This window comes from Copidosoma floridanum, unplaced genomic scaffold (genome assembly GCF_036245765.1).
Source record: "Copidosoma floridanum isolate Cflo_tuat_1 unplaced genomic scaffold, Cflo_Japanese_pri ptg000021l, whole genome shotgun sequence".
In the NCBI taxonomy this organism is placed as follows: Eukaryota; Metazoa; Arthropoda; class Insecta; order Hymenoptera; family Encyrtidae; genus Copidosoma; species Copidosoma floridanum.
This window is the reverse complement of record NW_028321898.1, coordinates 10,246,619-10,267,940: the sequence shown is the minus strand read 5'-3', so window position 1 is coordinate 10,267,940 and position 21,322 is coordinate 10,246,619. Positions and strand designations below refer to the sequence as shown.

The 21,322-nt window shown below is 37.1% G+C and overlaps 1 protein-coding gene across 1 annotated transcript in view; it reads right to left on the bottom strand.

The window, feature by feature from the left end:
- The window catches only part of unc-13 (protein unc13 homolog), a 907,591-nt gene that overhangs the window by 465,948 nt on the left and 420,321 nt on the right, over positions 1-21,322 (bottom strand). Inside the window, exon 10 of the mRNA XM_089594724.1 lies at positions 19,319-19,425. Within this exon, the coding sequence (XP_089450850.1) occupies positions 19,319-19,425 (107 nt within the window). The remainder of the gene's footprint in view (positions 1-19,318; positions 19,426-21,322) is intronic.

Genomic DNA, 21,322 nt, shown 5'->3' with positions numbered 1-21,322 from the left:
TTGTTTGAATCCACACTGTTCTTCAGCGTGATTATTTTGTCGAAAAATTCTGCATTTTTCAACGGTATCTTGATTTACTGAGTTACATTTGTCTGCACTATGGCCTCTCTTTTTACACAGTTGGCAAATTATTTTTAGTACACAGTCATCTACGGTATGTTCGCTTGATTGACAAAGATTGCAATAGAGAGTATATCGTTTTTTTTCTATACGCGGCTTCTGTTTTACTCTTTGATTGCGTAAAGCTCGGTGTACTTCAAGTATTCTCTCAGCTTCAATGGTTCTTGTTAGTACGTCATTTACTTTCTCGTTGGCAATAGTGCTTAGCTTCGTTTTAATTTCGGGTTTAAGTCCATTTATGAAGCACTCTACAGTACTTTGCTGAAGAGCTACAGTAAATACTGCAGGTAGGGCAGCTCCGTCCTTTAACCTTTTAGCCTCTAAAATTTGTTCTTGTATATTTCTGATTCTATTAGCGTAAATTATCACAGACTCATCATCTCTTTGGAATTCATTGCCTATTTCTCCTTGTAATTGGTGAATGGTTTTTGCTGACGCATAAATAGTTCTTACGTGATTTTTGAGGGCATCGATATTTTCGAAGACTACTCCATGTATAGCTAAACGTGCTTCTCCAACTAGCTTGCTTCTCAATAGCTTGGTCAGATTGACTTTGTTGGTGGCGCTTACTATCTCCTTTGCTTCGTCGCAGCCTTCGAGAAGTACACTCAATGGTATATTTTCTCCGTCGAATTCGGGTACCACCTTTAAGGCATCCTTCAATGTGACAGTTTAAGCTGTCATATTTCTTACTACTGGGTTTACAGGTCTAGGTACAGGGGGCTCGGACGGTGGGGGTGAGACACTTTCTTTTTTTACTTTGATAGCAGTATTATTAAAAGTGTCTTCGCTGTTTTCTTTTGCGGTAGAGTGAAAAATATTTGACGTATTTCTAGCCTTAACTTTTTTTCCCAAGATATTTTAAGTCTTTCCACACGAATGTTGACTTCCTTAAATGTGGGAGCTTCATCGATAGCGAACGTATGGCAATTCCAAAGTAGTCCGGCGTATTCTTGCAATGAATTGTTATTCAAAAAGTACAAAGGGTTCCTATATAACGTTTCCGGTCTACTTGCTACAAAATCTAAAATGACCCAAGTGGAAATGAAATATCCAGAACATGCATCGAGCCAAAGGTAATCATTATTGCATAATTGTGATGCATCAGTTTTCCAGTTATATTCAAAGGTTTTTGGGCAAATCGCAGAAAGTGACCGGAATAATACTTCATAATACTTAATATAGCACCCCTTGTATAGAACGGTTTTTAAAATTCCTGATATACATCCTGTTTAGTCGAACACGACTAAATCGAGTACCGCCACGTGAGCAGAGGAGCATCGAAGCTCACAGCACACTCGTCCTCATCAATACATTGAACTACACTTAAATCATTTTACTTTTACACACATTCGTTGCGCGCGTTTATTATTCTGCTCTAGTTTCTCGTTCTCTCTCTCCCTTCAAAGCCGACTTATTGGTATGTATCGTTTATCTTCGGCATTGTTCGCGTCCTGGCTCCCGAATTGACGCTCGAGAAAAATAACACCTCCGCTACTTGGCACGCATCATTAGTAAGGGGAGGGGGGTCGAGGGAGAGAGAAAGGGCGTCTCTTCTGGGAAAATTAGGTAGGCCTCGTTCAGTCCGATACTTGCCTCTGTACAGAGCGGTCTCCAGTTTTTTTCTGAGAAATCGTGTACGTAGCTTGTCTAGGATAAATTTTGCTCGTTTGAGTTTTTCGAGAAATTTTTCGTTGCACCGCGATGCATTAACGTGTTTCTGGCATTAATTCTTCTTGTTCGTCTGAATTTAAATCACATCCGCGTGCTGCATCAACTTTCACCACGTGCTAAGAGCACCCACGGCGAACATCCGCACTCGCGGAACCGTGGTACGAAGACGAGGAAGAGAACAGTGTGGACGCGTCCTTACCTTAACACTCTCACACATTTACACCTTTACATCTACACATCAATTCAAACCAGGTTGTAATTCTTGTGGTGTTTAATTTTGTATCGGTCGTATTTTCCTCTTAGGGGGTTTTCTCGCAAGAGTTTACTCCTTTGAGCCACAAATTACATTTTCACCAGTGGCTCATAAGTAGTGTTTTTTTATTAAGTTCAACCTTACCTATCCTATCCTTTGTTTATTAACGTAAGTGCTTTCATAAATAATTTCTTTTCATTTATAGTAAAGGTAGTTTAATAATTTAGCTGTTAAATTGTTGCCCTTAAATTCAGAAACTTGTTCGCATCATAGTGTTGCTTGTCTCACGTTTTTTATTTTGTATTTTGTATTTGCTTCGCGCTTTCCCTCTCTTTTAGTTTATTAATAAATTAGATGACTTCGTCACTTAGACGCAGTCATTGGGGTAGCATAAGACCCCTGTGCTACAATTCATGGTGACCCCGACGTGATTTCGGAAACGTTTTTTTTTTCTGGTGCTGTCGCGTGTAGTCTCCAATTTTCGGTTGTTTCGTTTCGTTTACGTTGAGAGATTTTGGCACATCATTCGGTTGTCATCGAATTTCGAAGAAGAGCAAACAGCGACGACAACAATTATTGAGAGAGTTGCAGGAAGATCATCGTGGTTTCTGCCATCGGCGCCAACGAAGGAGATCTCGCTTCCAGCCGCCACGTGCACCATCGAAAAAGCTAAGTGCCCTACATTTTTATTGAACAATTTTTACTGTAAACTTCAACTCATCTTTTTATCTCGCCTTCTCTCTCTTCAATTGAATTTCTTTTCCTCTTACCTACGCTTGATTCCCAAATTTCACGATTACTCTAGCTTACATCTCCACTCGCTCTCTCTCCCCGTATTAATATTAATTATCTTTCTTTCTCTCTCTTGCGCACGTTTATCCTTTCTTTTCCTCGCTCATTTGTATAAATCCTTATCTCTTTGTCTGCACTATTATTATTACCTTTTTTTTCCTTTGCATTGCACTCTACCTTTATTTACTCTTGCTTATTTTATTTTTTCCTTCTTTAGCTTTGTCTACGTCATACTCGAGTTGAGCCCTTACCTTTCGTAACACTAATTTCCTCAGAGCGCTCAATTTAACATAACAAACAATTTTATTTATCATATGTGGTAAAGTGCATACAAAATCAGAAAGAGAAACATATCGATAAGTGCGGGAAATTTGGCGCATTGTTTTTCTTACGAGCGAGAGTGTTAGTGCGTGTAAGTGAATTTGTGCCAACCGCGCCAAAATAGGCTAGTGGGGGAGGTAGCGCGTGTTCAGGATCACGCGTCTAACGAGCGCAGGCTAGGACAAGAAAAACGGGAGGAGATAAGACGCGCTCGATCCAGCTAGCGTCAACAGTCGCATTCTCGGTGTTGTTTGTTTCCGATCGAACGTTTTCACACAATTAGACTAACTTTTTCAGTTTTCTAGTATTTTCGAACGGCGTCGCATTAATATCCAACGTCTTATCGTGTAGTGTCTTTATTATTTGGGTTCAATTTCATTTTAATTATCCGTGTCAAAGTTGCGGGGCCTTTGAACTTAGTACAAATACTACGGGAATTATTTAATTCGTTTTTTATTGTTGATCGTAAATTAGTAAGTTAGATTTTACAACATCAGAATAACAGTTTTTCTTATTGGCCTTTGAGTTTTGGGTTTTATTATTTTTAGTGAGGCCTTTTGATTTTTTAATTTTGTCATATAATTCGGGTTTTTAAGTTATTCTACGGGTGCTTCCGTACGGGAGTATTACGAGTTTCGTTTATTTACCATTATATTGGGCTTATTGTGCATTATTGATCATCGGTTAAACAAAAATGTCGCGAGCCAAGGTTCTTATGCAGAAACGCTCCACGCTAAAGGGACAACTCACGGCGCTCGAGACGTTGACGGCAGAGAAATCGTTTGATACAGTGAAGGCTCGGCTGAGATTCGATCGCGTAAAGGAGTTATTTAACGCGTACGAGGAGCTGAATGACGAGCTCGAAATGATCAACCCCAATGATGCGCACGCGACCGAGATGACGAACATCACTGACCGGTATTACACGGTAACAGCGAAACTTAAGCCGATATTTGCGGCAGCTGATGCTCAGTCAGACCCAAGTCCCAGCGGCGATCCTTTAGCAACGTCATCCTTTATCGAGAAGCAAAAGCTTCTGAAGCTACCGGTCGCCGAGCTTCCAAAATTCAATGGGCAGTTCGATAGGTGGATAACGTTCAAAAACGCATTTAGAACGATGGTTAACGCACGCACGGACATCGACGACCTCGTTAAATTCTTTTACTTGAAGGACGCGTTACAGGGAGAAGCGCTCAATAAAATCTCGATTTTCGACGCGACTGCAGCCAATTACAAAAGCGCGTGACAGTTACTCATCGATGCGTACGATCAAAAAAGAATTCTGGTGGCTAAACATTTAGACGCACTTATAGATATTAAACCGTTAGAGGCTGCAAATGCACAAGGGCTGTCAAAATTGGTAAACGACACTCGCCAGCATCTAAGTGTTTTGTCTTCTTTAGGCGTAGTTTTGGACGATACAATCATAGTGCGATTGCTGGATCGGGCTTTACCGATTAGTGTTCGTCAGAAATGGGAAGAGTCATTGGATTTGGACGCGCTCCCGAAACTCACGCAATTTTATAAATTTGTCAATGCGACGACGTTTCGACTTCCGACGATGGAAACGGAGATTTCGCGTGTGAAAGGAGAAAGAGGTGGTAACAAGCGTCAGGGAGAGCAAGAATTAGAGACTAAGAAAAAGGGTAAATTTAATTCGTCTGCGCGCGCGTTAGTTACTAATACAGTGGCGGTAACGTGTGCACGGTGCGGCGAGGCCCATCGTATTTATTCGTGCTCGGAGTACAGCGAGTTGAGTGTAGAGGATCGATGGAAATTCGTTCAATTAAAGGGCCTGTGTAAGAATTGTCTAGGTCATCATTCGGGGGCGTGTAAATCGGGTACGTGTAGGAAATGCAATGACCAACACCACACTTCTTCACATCGTGAGAAAAAGGTCAAAAAGTCCAGCGTTTGACTGGGAGCAAGCGCGCTAGAGACGAGTACCCAAGCATCACAGCCACCATTAATGATGAGCGCAAAGATTAGAGTCAAAAACGCTCGGGGCAACTTTGTCGAGGCGCGCGCGCTCTTGGACACATGTGCGACAGCTCATTTCGTAACGGAAAAATTTGCTCGTAAATTAAATTTACCGTTGAACGCATGCTCAATCCCCGTAGGCGCGATTAATTCTTTAAATACCAATACGAAGTACAGCGTAGAGATCAATTTGAGGTCACACACTACCAATTTTTCCAAAACGTTAACTTTTCTGACGATTCCACGAATTGCCGATTTTGTACCGGACGAACCATTTCCGCGTGCGTCAATTCCCATACCGCCAAATGTAAAACTTGCTGATCCGCGATTTCACGTTCCGCGTCCGGTAGATATGCTGATTGGTTTAGGGGCTACATTGCCATTTTTATCGGTCGGTCAGATAAACCTTTCGCGTAATCACTGAGATTTAATTTTACAAAAAACACAATTAGGTAGGGTGATCGCAGGTAGTATTTCGAACGACTTCAAACAATTGGCAGTGACATGTAAATTAAGTGTGTTAACTGAACAGCTAGCGAAATTTTGGGAATTCGAAGAAGTAAAAAACGTAGTGAGCGTATCAAATCAGGAATCTCTATGCAAAAGGCATTACTTAAAAAATACGACACGCGATCAAACCAGGCGGTATAATGTGCGTCTTCCATTCAATGATAAACTACCAGATTTAGAAAACTCTCGCGCGCAAGCTCTTTGTCGGTTTCATGCGATGCGCCGAAAATTACAAGCGGACAGTGAACTTAATCGCGAATATACGAAGGTACTCGATAAATATATAGCACTAGGACACATGACGTTGTTGCAGAATGAAACAATAGACGGGTATTACATGCCACATCATGCGGTCATAAAATCGTCGAGCAATACGACAAAAGTACGAGTAGTATTCGATGCGTCCGCAAAGACCAACCAAGGCGTTTCGTTAAATCAAAAACTACTGGTAGGCCCCACCATTCAACCTAAACTTTTTGAACACTTGATGCGGTTTCGATCCCATGCGTTCATGTTAACGGCAGACATAGAAAAAATGTATTGACAAGTTTTAGTGCATCCCGATAACAGGCGATATCAGCGTATTTTTTGGTACCACGGGAAGGAAATCGCAGTGTATGAGCTCAACACAGTCACGTTCGGAGTCGCGTCCGCTCCCTACCTTGCAATACGCACACTTCACCAGCTAGCTGACGATGGAGGAGCCAATTTTCCACGAGCGGCTAAAATCTTGAAACGTGATTTATATGTTGACGATCTTTTGACGGGCGCACATTCTATCGAAGAGCTGTCAAAGATACGTGATGAAATTATTGGTATATTGGGGCGCGGTAAATTTAACATTTGACAGTTGTCATCTAATCATCAACACGCGTTTGATACTTTAGATCGGAAAATTTTCAAAAGTGAATGCGCGGTAAAAACGGAATCAGTTTCAAAAACCCTCGGGATAGTATGGGATTCGCGCTCAAATATGTTTATGTACACAGTTAAAGAGATTAAATTTCTTAGTACGATCACGAAACGACATATACTTTCGGAAGTCGCAAAAATTTTTGATCCACCGGGTTTTTTGGGACCAATTATATTATACGTGAAAATCATGATACAAGAGTGTTGGAGGGCGAAGAGCTATTTGGATTGATCGGTACCGCAGGAGCTTTACACTCGATAAATTGAATTTGCGCGTCAGCTTTCTCTTGTTCAAAATTTTGCCATAAATCGGAAACTTTTAATCGATAGCGCAGTGAAGATAGAGTTGCACGGATTTTGTGACGCAAGTCAAGCAGGTTACGGTGCGTGTATATATGTGCGTTCTACAGATCGGTATGAGAACTGCGTTGTGCATCTTGCGTGTGCGAAATCTCGAGTAGCACCGGTAAAAATAAAAACGATTCCCCAGCTAGAATTATGCGGCGCGCTGCTGCTTGTACGCTTGTTTAACGAAATGCGTCCAGCGCTTGATTTCAATGTTAATAAAATAATTTTTTGGTCGGATTCAATGATCGTTTTACATTGGCTTAAAAAATCACCGGAAGCTCTTAAAGTTTTTGAGGCAAATTGAGTTAGTGAAATTCAGGCAATGGATGCAGTTCACGAATGGATGCATGTGCGAACAAAAGACAATCCTGTGGATGCACTTCCGCGGGGTCAAGTACCGATTGAATTTTCAAAAAACGAAACTTGGCTTAGCGGTCCCGCATGGCTCAAGCGACCAGAAAACGAATGGCCAAAACCAATTTTAACATTACCGACCGAATTACCGGGATTAAAACGTAAAACGTGTTTAATAACAAATTCAGGAATAGAAATTTTTTCGCGATTTTCTTGTTATTCAAAACTAGTTCCTGTAATTGCTTTTTGTCTGCGTTTCAGATGGCTCAACAAATTTAAGGGAAAGAGTATTAGCGTGGAAGAGAGGAGGGAAACCGAGCGAGTAATATTACGTAAGATACAAAAAGATCAATTTTTCGACGAGATTAAGCGTTTGCCTTCGTCAACATTGGTAAAAAATACTCGTCTATCAGCTTTCGATCCCTTTGTTAATGAGCATGGTCTTTTGCAAGTAGGCGGGCGATTAAAACACGCAAAAATTTCTTTCGATCAAAAATATCCAATTTTGCTACCATCGCGCCATCACGTCACGGATTTAATTATTCGCGATGCTCATCGACATACATTGCATGCAGGGATTCAAACTACCCTACACACAACTAGACATCGTTTTTGGCTTTTAAACGGAAAACAGCAAGTCAGACATGTAGTGCGAAAATGCGTCGAGTGCGTGCGAAATCGACCGATACCTATTCACAGTAAGAAGGGAGACTTGCCGTTAGTTCGTGTAACAGAAGCAGCCGCGTTTTCTCATGTAGGGGTGGATTTTTTCAGACCGTTATACATTAAAGAGAAAAAATTACGAAATCGGAATCGAGTGAAAGTTTACGGATGTGTGTTTGTGTGCATGGCGTCCAAAGCCGTACATCTCGAGATAGTGAGCGACTTGACGACTGAAGGTTTTTTGAGAGCTTTTAAGCGGTTTTGTGACCGACGAGGCATCCCGAGTCACGTTTTTTCTGACAACGGCACGAATTTCGTTGGAGCCAATAATCAACTACAAGATATGTACAATCTGTTTAACTCCGCCCAATTTCGTGACGATGTTAATCATTTTTCTGTCCAAAGAAATATCGTTTGGCATTTTAATCCCCCACTGTCACCACACCATGGTGGATTATGGGAATCAGCCGTACGTGTAGAGGCCTATTGTCAAGACAAGAGCTCTCGTGTGTTTTCTCGCTCTTATTTTTTTTAAAAGCCTTTGACTTCTAGTCTGGCCGTAACGGTCCTTGACCTTGAGATAATATTTTAGAATCTTTGTTCGGGCATTGCTGACAGTTATTTCTCTTTTTTTTCCCTTTAGCTCTAATACAAGGCTTGCCTTTATCCCTTTACTACTTTAGTTATACAGGTGTGGGCTTAGTTGCCTTTTATCCTCACAAGAGTTAGTATGCCTAAAATACCGAATGTTTTATGCTTCTAATTTATTAGTAATATTTATACTATTTTAATAATTCTTAGTTGAAATCGTCTATTCAAGTTCAATAATATCTAGAGCATGTACGGGCATGCGCTGTATCGCACGTAATTAGGCAACTTGGTCGGGCGCTGGTAGATTCGGTTTAGGCAATGGTGCTAGTACGGCTACGGGTATGGGCCCTTGATGGCGAGGCTGCAATATTTTATAGTCGCTTTTATTAATTACTATATTTTTATCAGTTTGAGTTGAGGTAGTGCTCTGGACCGTCCTCTGATTTGAAACTAACCTGTTTATTAACCGTTCCTTTTTTTAAAATCGCCTCCTGTGTTTGCCTGCCCTTCGACTATTTATTAAAACAGAATTGGAGGAAAAGAGAAAAAAAAAAAAAGAAAAAGAAAAAAAAAACAGTAATCACTGATAAAAAAAAAAATGTAATATTCAGTGTATTATAGAGATGAGGTGTTATTTGGAGCGTACAAGCTTCCAATTTAAACTCCTAATGGAGGGGTTGCGTAGAGACGGCCAGCCCGTGCAATTGAATGCACAGGGACTTAGTTTACTCGATACGCCTCTGCGCAAATGAATGCACTAGAGTCGCGTCACTTTATGGTCAAATCTAGTAGCCTGCCTGCACCACAAATAAAAAGAACAACCAACGCTGTATTTTTGTATTTTTGTCAAACTTGTTAGTATTTAAAACAAATTAATCTAGGGTTTTTTTTTTTTTTTTTTTTTTTTTTTTAATACAGGAAATGCGCTTATTTACTGTATTTATATCTAAATGTTCCCTTTTTTAAGGGTCTTTTACTTATTATTTTTTTAAAATTACACTTAAATCACTTTAGTTTTTGTGTGTGTGTTTTTTTATGTGTGTTTTTTTTTTATTTCACACTTGCACTCGCACTCGCACTCGCACTTGTATTCCCACTTACATACCATTTGCCCGGCGTCACAGGGCGTTCCGTTTGTTTACGAGCAGGTTCCAGATCATATATCAGCTGCTGCAGATGGTCAGGTAGAGGCGTTTGCTGCTGTGAGATCGCTTCTATTTCGCGATCAGCAGCTATGACTATTTCCGGATAGTTAGGATCATAAGCGTTTGGATCGAATGACGCCCTTCTTGGCGCTAGCGGATATATTACCTTCATACGCGATGTTGTAAGTAAAATAATGTCGCTGATAATTTTGGGCTGAGAAGATCGTTTTCCTTGATGACTTGATTTCACCACAACACTCTCTTCCTTTGGCCACAGCGGTACTGGTAAGTCCGGGTTTCTCTTGGATGGTTCCCGGGACTCTCCTCTCTTTTAAGAGGCCCCAAGTAATTTTCTGTTTCATTTGTTCAGGGTCTACCTCTGTTGTTTCTTTATGTATCGTATCATTTTTCTCTTATCTGCTTCTGGCGGTGCCTGTTCGATCAGTCTTTTAGCAGCTTCGGTGAGTTGAAGGCTCACTTAAAAAAAAAAAAAGAAAAACTTGAAGTCACATACATACATACATACAAATAAAAATAAAAGGGGGTCAACTAATTAATTTTCTTTGCCCTAATCCTTTTATATAAATATGTATATAAAAAAAATTCTTTTTGAAAATTTTAACTTCCTCTGTTGCACAAGTGCTCTACGTCGTCGCTACAGCGACCCTAACACTATCTATCCCTCCGGAGCCTCCAAAAATTATATTCTCTGTTACGACAAAGACGGCGTAAGAGAAAGTTTTTTATTTAGGCCTAAGCTTTCGCTCAATAGCCTGGAGACACGACAGCAAGGGTTGAGGACGGAGTGCTAGGGTAGGAACAGGGTAGGTGATTAAAGAGGGGTTAGCTAGCTACTTGGCCATCGGTATTTGTACCCACGGCACGTAACTGGCCATTTACTTGGTGTTGGTAAGTTGGTTCCTTTTTAGGGGTCTATAGTCGTTGGTTGCCAAATTATTTTGAAACCATCTAGAGATTCGATGAAAGAACATAATCTTGTACTGGCCAGCCACCATATTGTTTGTATTGTGTAGTGCCATAAAATAATTTTTATAACTGTTGTGTTAATAAATATTAAAACAAAATTAAAACTACACATAACTAACGCAGGTATACTCATTTTAAACGATAATTGCACTACCTTTGTACATAATATCGTGTTATACAAGGTATACTTACATTTATGAATATTTTATTTGCTATATAATTTTATAGAAGCTTAACTTATTACTTGGGTACCCAAGCAGCCACTGTCCATTGGCTTATTATAACTCAGGATAAAACAAACACGTTAAAAATATAATAAACAAGACTTAATAATAAGTTCACATTTTTACAAAATTTGTCAATACAGGGATTATGATATATTAAGAGAATCTCATCACGCCTGTGTTTATAGCGTAGAAAATTTCGGAATAGTAGCACAGAAAGAAGCTGACGATCACACGATATAATAAGTACAAAGAATATATAAAAAGATACTAAAAATAATTTTAAAAAACATTTTATACTTAACAGTCCTCTAACCTGACTACAAAACTTTTCTTATGAATCTTTATGATCATAGTACCTAGAGATACAAAAGCAGTATATGAATTGAAAAAATACAACCAGAAAAAATTTGTGTGAGTACCAAAACTGTGAAAGACATTTAGCATTTAAGCTCATTTCTTTACAATTTTCAAACTGTACAATAAGTTACCTTCAAATCTTATAACAATAAAATAAGACCATAAAAGTAATGATGCACTAAGAAAGTGGTTACGATAAACTATTGCTCTATAACGAAGGTAAATTTTATAATTAAATAGTAACGATTACATTGTTACGGTTAAGAACACTTTACGGTTTGCGTACCAAGGATAAGAAAAAGTTAAAGTTGATAGACTCAGCAGCTATCCGCTCAGTCGGCTCTTAACAAAATAATGCGCTTCAGGGGCACTGTGAAGCGCTCCGGCGCACGTATTTTGCCAGAGTGGCCTGAATACGGTTTGCGTACCAAGGATAAGAAAAAGTTAAAGTTGATAGACTCAGCAGCTATCCGCTCAGTCGGCTCTTAACAAAATAATGCGCTTCAGGGGCACTGTGAAGCGCTCCGGCGCACGTATTTTGCCAGAGTGGCCTGAACACGGTTTGCGTACCAAGGATAAGAAAAAGATAAAGGAGAAAAAAAAATATAGTAAGAACGCGAGAAAAGAAGGTAGTACCCGATAACCGTGCAGTACTACAAGACCAGTGATATCCCTCCGGAGCCTCCAAAATTTCTATGTTACGTCGGCGCAACGTATTATTTGAGCCTAAGCTTTCGCTCAATAGCTCGGGATTCACACTGGGCGCGTAGGTGGGACGCGGGGTTAAAAGGGTAATTCAACTTAAAGACGCGTTACTCAAAAAAGGGTACGATTGCCTTCACGCGACTAAGATTGACTGCTGTGCAATATTCCGATGCACTTGCTCGCGGTTTTCTTTTGTCAAGAGCGGTGTATACCTCGTTCACGATCTAAAAACAGTTAACACCGTTACGAGTAAGAATATCGTATGTAATTTGATCTTGAAACATTAATATCACGGTAAGCATTTGCCTTAACTCAATTGTTCGTTGTTATTCTAATAGTATTATTACCACGGAGAGCAACGGATTGTCTTTGGCTAATTTGATATTACTGATGACCGAAGGATGCCAATACTGTGGCGAGTAATGGCGTTCGCGAAAAACACTTTATACTAAAGATTGATTTGTTATTACCGGTGACCGAAGGATGCCAATACTGTGGCGAGTAATGGCGTTCGCGAAGAACGCTTTATACTAAAGATTGATTTGTTATTACCGGTGACCGAAGGATGCCAATACTGTGGCGAGTAATGGCGTTCGCGAAGAACACTTTATACTTAAGATTGATTTGTTATTACCGGTGACCGAAGGATGCCAATACTGTGGCGAGTAATGGCGTTCGCGAAAACGAAAACACTTTACACTTCCCGGTGATCCGCGGGTGCCAATATTAAGGCGAGTAATGGTATTCGCGCAAAAGGAAATACTTGGTCAAAAGAAAGAATATGATATGTTGTCACTTACTTTTATTTGAACACGAAAGTTGTTATACAAACGTCAAACCCGCGTGAATATAGGTCGCTCTCGAGGAAGATCAAGTGGCAGTAGAGACGGACTCTGGCAACCAGTTGATCTTACAAGGGTGGTAGCGAAATTCGACAGTGTCCTCGCTTCGCAGGAGACTGGGTTGTAGCAGAGTCGGGCTCTCACTACTCAGTCTACTTCGAAGGGTATTGTCGGATTTCGCGTGCCGAATTGAAGTGGTTTACCTCGCTTCGCAGTAGACTGGGTTGTAGCAGAGGCGGACTCTTACTACTCAGTCCACTTTGAAGGGCTATCTTCGAGCCGAGTCGAGTCGAGTCAAGCTCTGAACTACGAACTGCAAACTGACTTTCCTCTGGGCCTACGGGCCTTTTTATTGCGAGAAGCGGACCTCGGTCACGCGCTGGCTCGAAAAACGCAGGAAAGCTTGCCGGGGGAAAATTTTGAAGAAAAGACAACAGCCGAAAATCTAATTGGCTAGAACTGCTCTAGTTTAGCCACTCAGAAATTGGCACATCCCACATCCGGCTTGTTCTCCTCTGTGCGTCAAGAGAAGGGAAGGTGATTCACTTACTCATGCCCTTCCTTTCTCTTTTACATCAAAAGTTTACAGAGTTTTATCATAACTTAATATTAATGTTAAGGTGTAATATTAACAAGTTTTAGCTAATAGTAGCCATTGTTCGCCTATTCAATCGAACCCAATGCAAAAAGAGCGGTGAAAATCGCTTAATATTCAGGTTTGATTGAATAAGTGTTCGGTACTTTAAAATATTAATAATAGTTTTAGTAGTAGTAAATAATTGTAATAATTGCTAGTTTTTCCGCTGTACACGTGAGCATGATCGGACTGGTAAATTATCATGAATAATTATTTAACAGTAGCGGTTTCTTTGGTTAAAACACGGACAGTAGTAGGAGTTCGTTGCGACTTATTATATTGTTAATTTACTTGAATTTACCAGTAATTTCCATTCATTGTTAGTTGTGAATGTATTTCAACATGTTAGTAACATTTCGTCAACTATGGGTTTTTCTGTTTGTCGTAAGAGAGGAAGTCGGCTCAGGGTGCCCTGGGGAATCGGGAATTCCGTTACCCGTGTTGGGGCAAGAGTGCGGACTCTCTCGACATCTCTGCGTCAGGAAAAGGGGGGAGTGCCATGACTTTCCCGTTGTCCTTTACATTTGAAACGGTGACAGTTTTTAACAAGATTACAATTTAGGCTATTGCAGTATGTTTATAAAATTGTTGACGTGATACAAAAGGGTTGTACAGTGGACCATGAGCCTGCGAACATGAATGGTAAAAATAGGATAATTCTTTGAAGGTTACTAAAGTTGTGTACCAAATTTGTTATAGTTAGTATGTAATGTAGTTGTTTGTTAGTAATGCAGTACGCACTGGTTGTTTGTGATGATTCTGGCTTGTAATAATATTTTAGCTTATTTCTATGCATTAATTCTAAGCTATCCTAATGTTCAACCTTATGTTTATCTAACATTATATCTGAATTTAATATTTCAGTTCAACTGTTCCCAGTTAAACTTTTGTATCGATGGTTGTAGAAAAGTATTTTATTTTGCATTTCCGGTCAGCGTGGGCCAGCGTGCATGTAAGTGAATCATGCATGGTCGTAGTACCTTAGCTACGAGCATTCTTGTAGGTGATTCACCTCTTTGCAGATACACATTGGCCCCTGCGTTTTGTATTTTAAAATCGGCACGGAAAGATTTGAAGCAAGAGGAAAAAAAAATTAATGTGGATACACCGATGTTACAACATGTATGTAAATACAAATTTCATATAGAAAAAAAAGTCAGAAATAAAAAACTTAAGACCACAACGTTTAATAAACATGAAATTAAGTTTTTATTTGCATAAAAATGATACGATTTAAAAATGTTATCTTGTAATGAGTGTAATGAGAATGAGAATATGTTTATAAATATTAGTGATTAAAATTTTGTTTTGTTTATATATTACGTTTATATATTACGTTTAACCGTTGTGCAAACATCTAAACACGTTACTTATGCAGGATTACAATTCCAATATAATTTCTATGATTAGGTACTGTATTCTCTCGTCAAATAAATGAATAAATAAATAAATAAATGAATGAGTCATATAATTTAACAAAAAGAATTAAACTTCTAGAACACGGAATACTTATACATACCAGTATTTACATTATATTGTACATTACGGGGGTAATTCATAGAAATAATTTTGTTATGTTTTTTTGTGGACAGAAAAAATTTTTTCAGTTATTTAAAAAAAAAAGACTTATAGTTCGTACTTACTTTAATTATTATGTCTGATGTTTTTCCCTTCTAAATATCAAGATCGTAAATATTTTATCAATTTAGCTAGCAAGAAATAATGCATATTTTTTATAAATAAGTATCATACAGTGATTACTAAAATACAGTATGTACATTTTTTGTAAAAAAATAAGAAAAGAGATAAAAAATAGCTTATTTCATGTACATGTAGCCCAATAATGTTATCGAACACCTACATGTTTTAATATTTTATATTTGCAATTTTACAGAAGATAAGCTTATTAACATTACATATCACACATACATAAAAAAGTGGCCATGTGTTGTAGACTGAATGGTATATCTTTCAATTCTTTTTCTTAGGATACATGAGTTAGATAAGAAACACTATAATTAAATTGAGCAAAAACTTCTGATAATTATTCAGTTTTTACGTGCTTGAATATGTATTAGTGTGTCTTTGCTCCCTACTACGAAATGAAGATCAAATTAATATGATGAGAAGATATTGGATAATGATTCACGATATTAAATAACATTGTAGTTAAATCACTATATTTGGACTTAAGTATACAATTCTGATACTTTTTTAAAAACTCATTTAATAAACTTGACTTTAACTGTACAAATTAACAAGTAAAGCTTAATTGCTATTCTATGCTATTTTTAATAATAAGTTAACTTTATTTTTAATGAGAACTCATAAACCTTCTTTTCGTATTGGTAGAAAAAATTTAAAAATTTTTTTTCAATAAAACCACTTTTTTTTATTCATATGGAATTAAGTACCAAAGGCAACATTTTTCAAATGTTCCATAACGCATTTTGATTTTTTTCGCCGATTCTTAAAAAAATGTAATACATACAGCTTCTGATCTTTGATTGTATGAATCGATAAAGAACAGAGTCATCTTTTTTTCTCCTATTTTTAGCCAATTGACGACAATCGAAGAAGTAATGCAAACATCCACAGGTACTGACAAATGTAATTGTTGTCGATGGATGCTGGTCAGGGACATTTGTATGAGTATAGAATTGACTTACAAAAGTAAGAAATTTAAAAAAAATTGGTCCACGAAAATTAAAGATGAATTATATGAATAAGACAAGGATACTTATAAATAGAACATTTTAGAATAAATGCGAACAATGTAATGGTGTAATAGGTCAAGCCATCAGTTGCAAGAACTATTCTAAAAACATCACAATGACAATCAAGCAAATTAAAACAGTCACTCTTAGAAAGAGAAATATAATGTTATTGCAAAATTATTAAAAGATAAATCTAAGCAAACGCTACTTTATTTTTACTGTTTCAAAACTCTGGTACATGAACAATATTAAATATCAGTTTAAAAATTGGAATTAAATTTCGTAGAAAATCATCGTAACAAAACTTTTTAAAATTTTCTATACGTATCAACGTACTTAACATGTTTAATATTCTTCATTGCATCTGGTCTATTAGTAATGTTCAGCAATATTTTGCAAGCATTTCTAGCAAGTGTTGGCGATCTATAAATATTTTGTCGTTTGACATTGCAAGCCTTCGCCTACGCTAATGATTCATTTTTACTCTTTGATATCAAATTTGATGCTAGGGTATTGCACTGGTCCCAACAATAGATATAGTTAAGTAGCGGTTGACATCCAATACTCTCTCACTACATGATATTGTGAATAAAGGTGTACTTTTGAAATTTTCAAAATCCATGTTATTATTCAGAAGTGTCCCGTGAAAAAATCTGCTATCTATGCTACAAAAACAGTTACCTGTATGCTTTGAAGCACCACAGCCATTCGAATTTGTTTGAAAATCTTCACACTATATACAAAGATACGAATAATAACAGTACATCATGCCTGTAATAATCTTGGCAAGCTTTAAATTAGTGGCCATAGATCCATTTTCTAGAAACTGATTATTGTTAAGAGGTCTACAGAGATAAGGAAAGCATGGTTATAACTGACTTCTGATTTTTCATCCACTCTATGTTAAATCATAAAATCATGTCTGTTTCTAACTATATGTCCTGCACCGAAGAAAAAAGCCGTAACTCTTAAAAAAAGGTATAATGTTTATTGAGTGTCACAAACTTTTTAATTGTTAATCGTTTGAAATTACAAAGCGAAGTAAGCTTCAGGTTTCTTTTTTCTCTTCGTCTCCAAGGAGGAAAAAAAAAGTTAGTTAAATACAAGAAAATGCTAGTTTCCTAGCAACTGTTTTAAAAATCCAACAAGCGTCCTGCCCGCTATCACCTACTGGAAAGCCTAGCTTCACTGTTCCAAGTTCTATCTCTTGGTTAAATTTTATGCTCGATGATGAGTCGACCACGGTGATTCCACTGCCCACTTCAGTCACCACGTCGAGATACTGGCAAAGACATCTGCGTATCATTTTAAGAACAAAAAAGAGCATATTTTCTTACAAAGTTTATTCGTAACAATGTCAAATATGGAAAAAAAGTTCACTTAAAAAAACAGCGACCTATCCAACCCCAACTGACAATAAATGAATCGCATAAATTCTGGCAAATTCTTACTCTTAACTTCATATTCAGAGTACGTATAAATGTTGTTTTAATTTATTTTACAAACTTAAGACTTTTGGCTTCAAAGAATTTATGAAGAGTATGACTTGTATTTGAGACTTTTTTTTCTCAAATGTTGTTCGCATATCTTACAAATTCTTGTTTCCATCTTGAAAGCTATTGTAATTCCAAACAACTGTCTATGACTGAATTCTAAACTCTTGTTTATGTAAGATGCCTCCACAGGTACTTAAATTTTACTTTTATGCTGCTTGCTTGGTAAACTAACCTTTAACGGCTTCTACTTACTTGTGATAACATAATGATATTTTCTTTTACTAAACTTAAATAATTCTCTCTTTATTCACTGTTCTATTATTTATTCTTTAATAATCGTGCAATGCTTCAATTTTTTTTGTTACAAGAGAACTAGCCTAAATCTCCCCAAATTGTATTGATAAAGTTTTTTTTCAATAACACTTACAACTGATGCCTTGAGCTATTAAAGAAAAAATTTTTTACATTTTTTCTTTAATATTACATTTTAAGTGTCTTTGTCTTATTTATTTTACTTACCTTTAATTTTTTTACTTTTTTTTTATCATCGCATTTGTAGGTAAATTTAGTTTTTCCATGTATATAACAACCATGCATACATAACACTTACATCTGTCAATACCTGCAGCTGCTCGCATTCTGTCCTTGATTGATATAAACTTGCCAAAGATAAAAAGAAAAAAGTGACCTGTTTCTTTATTAATTCATTAACCCGAATATTGCAAACCATTTCAGTCACATTAGAGACTTTATCGTCATAACAATCATGTCACACCAACACTATTTTTACTTTTTATCGTACATTACCCTGCACAACATTCTCTCAGTCCTTTTCAAGCACAACAAATATATTTTACTTAAATTTACAGTGTGATTTCTGAATACCTTATGATTATGAAATGACATAGTTCTTAGCAGACTTGAGCATGTGAGAACTTCGATAAAGTTAACAGCTCTCAAGCTAGATTAAAGCTTCTGTTTACTTGCACGCCTTAAGACAAACATAGTAATAATTACAGCAAAGAGGAAAAAAGATCTCAATTTCTACGTACACACCTTATTAGCACATATTTATCGATGATTAGAAGGTTACGTGAGCATTAAAAATTAAACGCGTTGAAAAATTTCTTTGAAAACTGGAATGAAAACGTATAGAAAGCTTGTAAAGTAGAAAAAACTTGACAAATTAAAATTTCCGAGTGGTATAGTTAAACGTTACTTTTTAAGTTTTGTCGTTAAAGTATAATTATATTAAATACATAAAAATCCATCGTGCTTGATTTTGTTTTAAAAAAGAAAGCTGTAATAAAGTACGCCTTTTTATACGCCTTTTCTACCAAATTAAATGAAGTTTTTTGAGTTTTTGGAAGTCTTTTTATTTCGGAATTATTTACTTCATTCTTTTTAAAAAGAAATCACCTTCTTGAAAAAAAATAAATAATTAAGTGACCCAATCATATAAATTAAACAACGGTATGTAGCAATTATTAACCATTTTATAAAAGTTATTATCGTCGTATATTTCTGTCTGTCAAAATATCAATTTTCTGAAAAAATAATACCTATACAAACATTTGTAACTAAATTGTATTTTATTAAATTATATGACTATTAAAGTTAACAGTTACCTTCTAATAACTACATATGCTTTGAACTTTCAACATAAAATTAAAAAATAATCGCTTACCAGTTATAGCTATTTTGCAGGACCATTTGCTGGTACCTTCGAGGACCATTTGCTCAGCCTGATCCAAGCTGTCAATGTGAGTGTCAGGATCGACTGAAAATGTTGTACTGAAAACATAATTACTACTTAGCATTATAAAACAAAATTATAATTCATTGGAATCAGATGACTATTAGCAGAGATAATAATTATAATGATTATCTTTTAATAATACTTAATGACGTCACCATGCTAGTTTATGCTATTTATTGGATTCTTTAATTTTTAGCACAACTATTTGTTGTAAGTTGTGTTATTACTGAGACAATATTTTGACTTCATATATAATAAATTAAAGAGATTTAAACGTTTAGTGGTAAATGTGTCAGCCCTTTAGACATAAAAACTGTTATAAGCGGCCATTTGGGGGGGGGGGGGGTAGGTGGCCTTGAACAGAGCGGGAGAGTTGAGGGTGGCTGAAGTCATCTTCAAGGATATCGATCAGTGGTCGAGATTGAGCAGCAATAGGCACCCTGTGCTAGAGACTCTATGTGTGGTAAGGTGGTGCACATCGCCGTGTTCAGAGACTCTAGGCGTAGTTTGGCAAAGCTTCTGTTTGAACCTGATGTCACCGCTGGAGCTGGTATCGCTGATGGGTGGTTTGGCTATCAGGATAGAGCAGTAGTAAATATTCTGTGCTAGAGACTCTGGACGTGGAGATGTAGAGAACTTTTGCTGGAATTCTTTTTCACCACTGGAGCTGTTGCCACTTGGGGGTGGTAGAGTAGTAACTAGCAGCAGTCCAGGAATGCTAGTTACCAGTATGTTGGTAAGATTCTCATAGTAGGTGGACAACAACACCCCGTTGTGCAGACAAGGATGGCGAGATTGGGTAAAATTAAAGTCAAAACACTTTGTTTAACGTGGTATTAAAGATAGGTATTTTATTCTAAATAATAGGTACTCGAGCCACTGCTGTAGCGTAGGTCTCGGTGAGCGAGAACGTAGCATTGGTATAGATCGGGTGATCCGAGTGGATCAATGCAAGACGTCGGGCAGCCCTTCTTATATACTATAAACTACCTTTTTACTTGCGATGTTTGGTAGAAACTAGTAGTTGCTACCTAGCGGGCGGTAGGTGGTACTATTAGGCGGAAAGTTTTAAAATCGGAGCTGCACGTGACATTTCAGAATCAAATTTATGTAAAATGATTTAATTAAATAAAAAAAAGTTATTTAAATAATTTATAATCAGGAAAATAATACCCTGAACGGTAGCAAACCATTAATATTCGTGGGCTCCAAAGCTAAAAAAATAAGCTTTTTATCGTTTTGGATTTCATAAGTAACTTAAATTTAAGAGAAGCAATAACCTCGTCGTGCAGTAGCAGAACAAGGTAAGTGTAAGATACATATTAATGTGTTAATTTTTCTTCAATAATAAACAGTTTTGTTACTCCGTAAAAGAAAGTTGTTTATTACTCATTACAATGACTATTTACAATAATTACAAAGTTACCTGTAAAATAAAGAAACGACAATTAAAGTTAATTATCCTTTCTCACTATTAACACACCAATTCTTTAAAACTCAGTCGCTCTCTTTTTCAAGTACTGTAGTTCTTCCAACGTATTTTTTTAATCTGTTTACTCTCTCAAAATTTGCTTATCATCCTATCCACCTATTCATATTCCATCTAGTGAGAGTTAATTGAAGGAGACATGCGTAGTGTGTAGCGCGTGGCAAATTTAAATAAAGAAAGCCTTCTTTCTTAACATCTCCCCTTCCCACCGTGGAAATTATAGCAAGAATTTTCATCAATTGTTGTATCTTTTACTGGTATTAATTTTGTTTTATGGAATAGTCCTTTTTCTTTGTTTCTTTTTCCAGTTTTAGTTATATATATTGAATCTGACATTTTTTCTACTATTTTGAATGGGCCAATCCTAAGTTTGTCTAGTTTTCTTCTGTTTAATTTGTTGCCATTTTCTACATACACTAGATCTTCTTTCTTGAATTCGTATT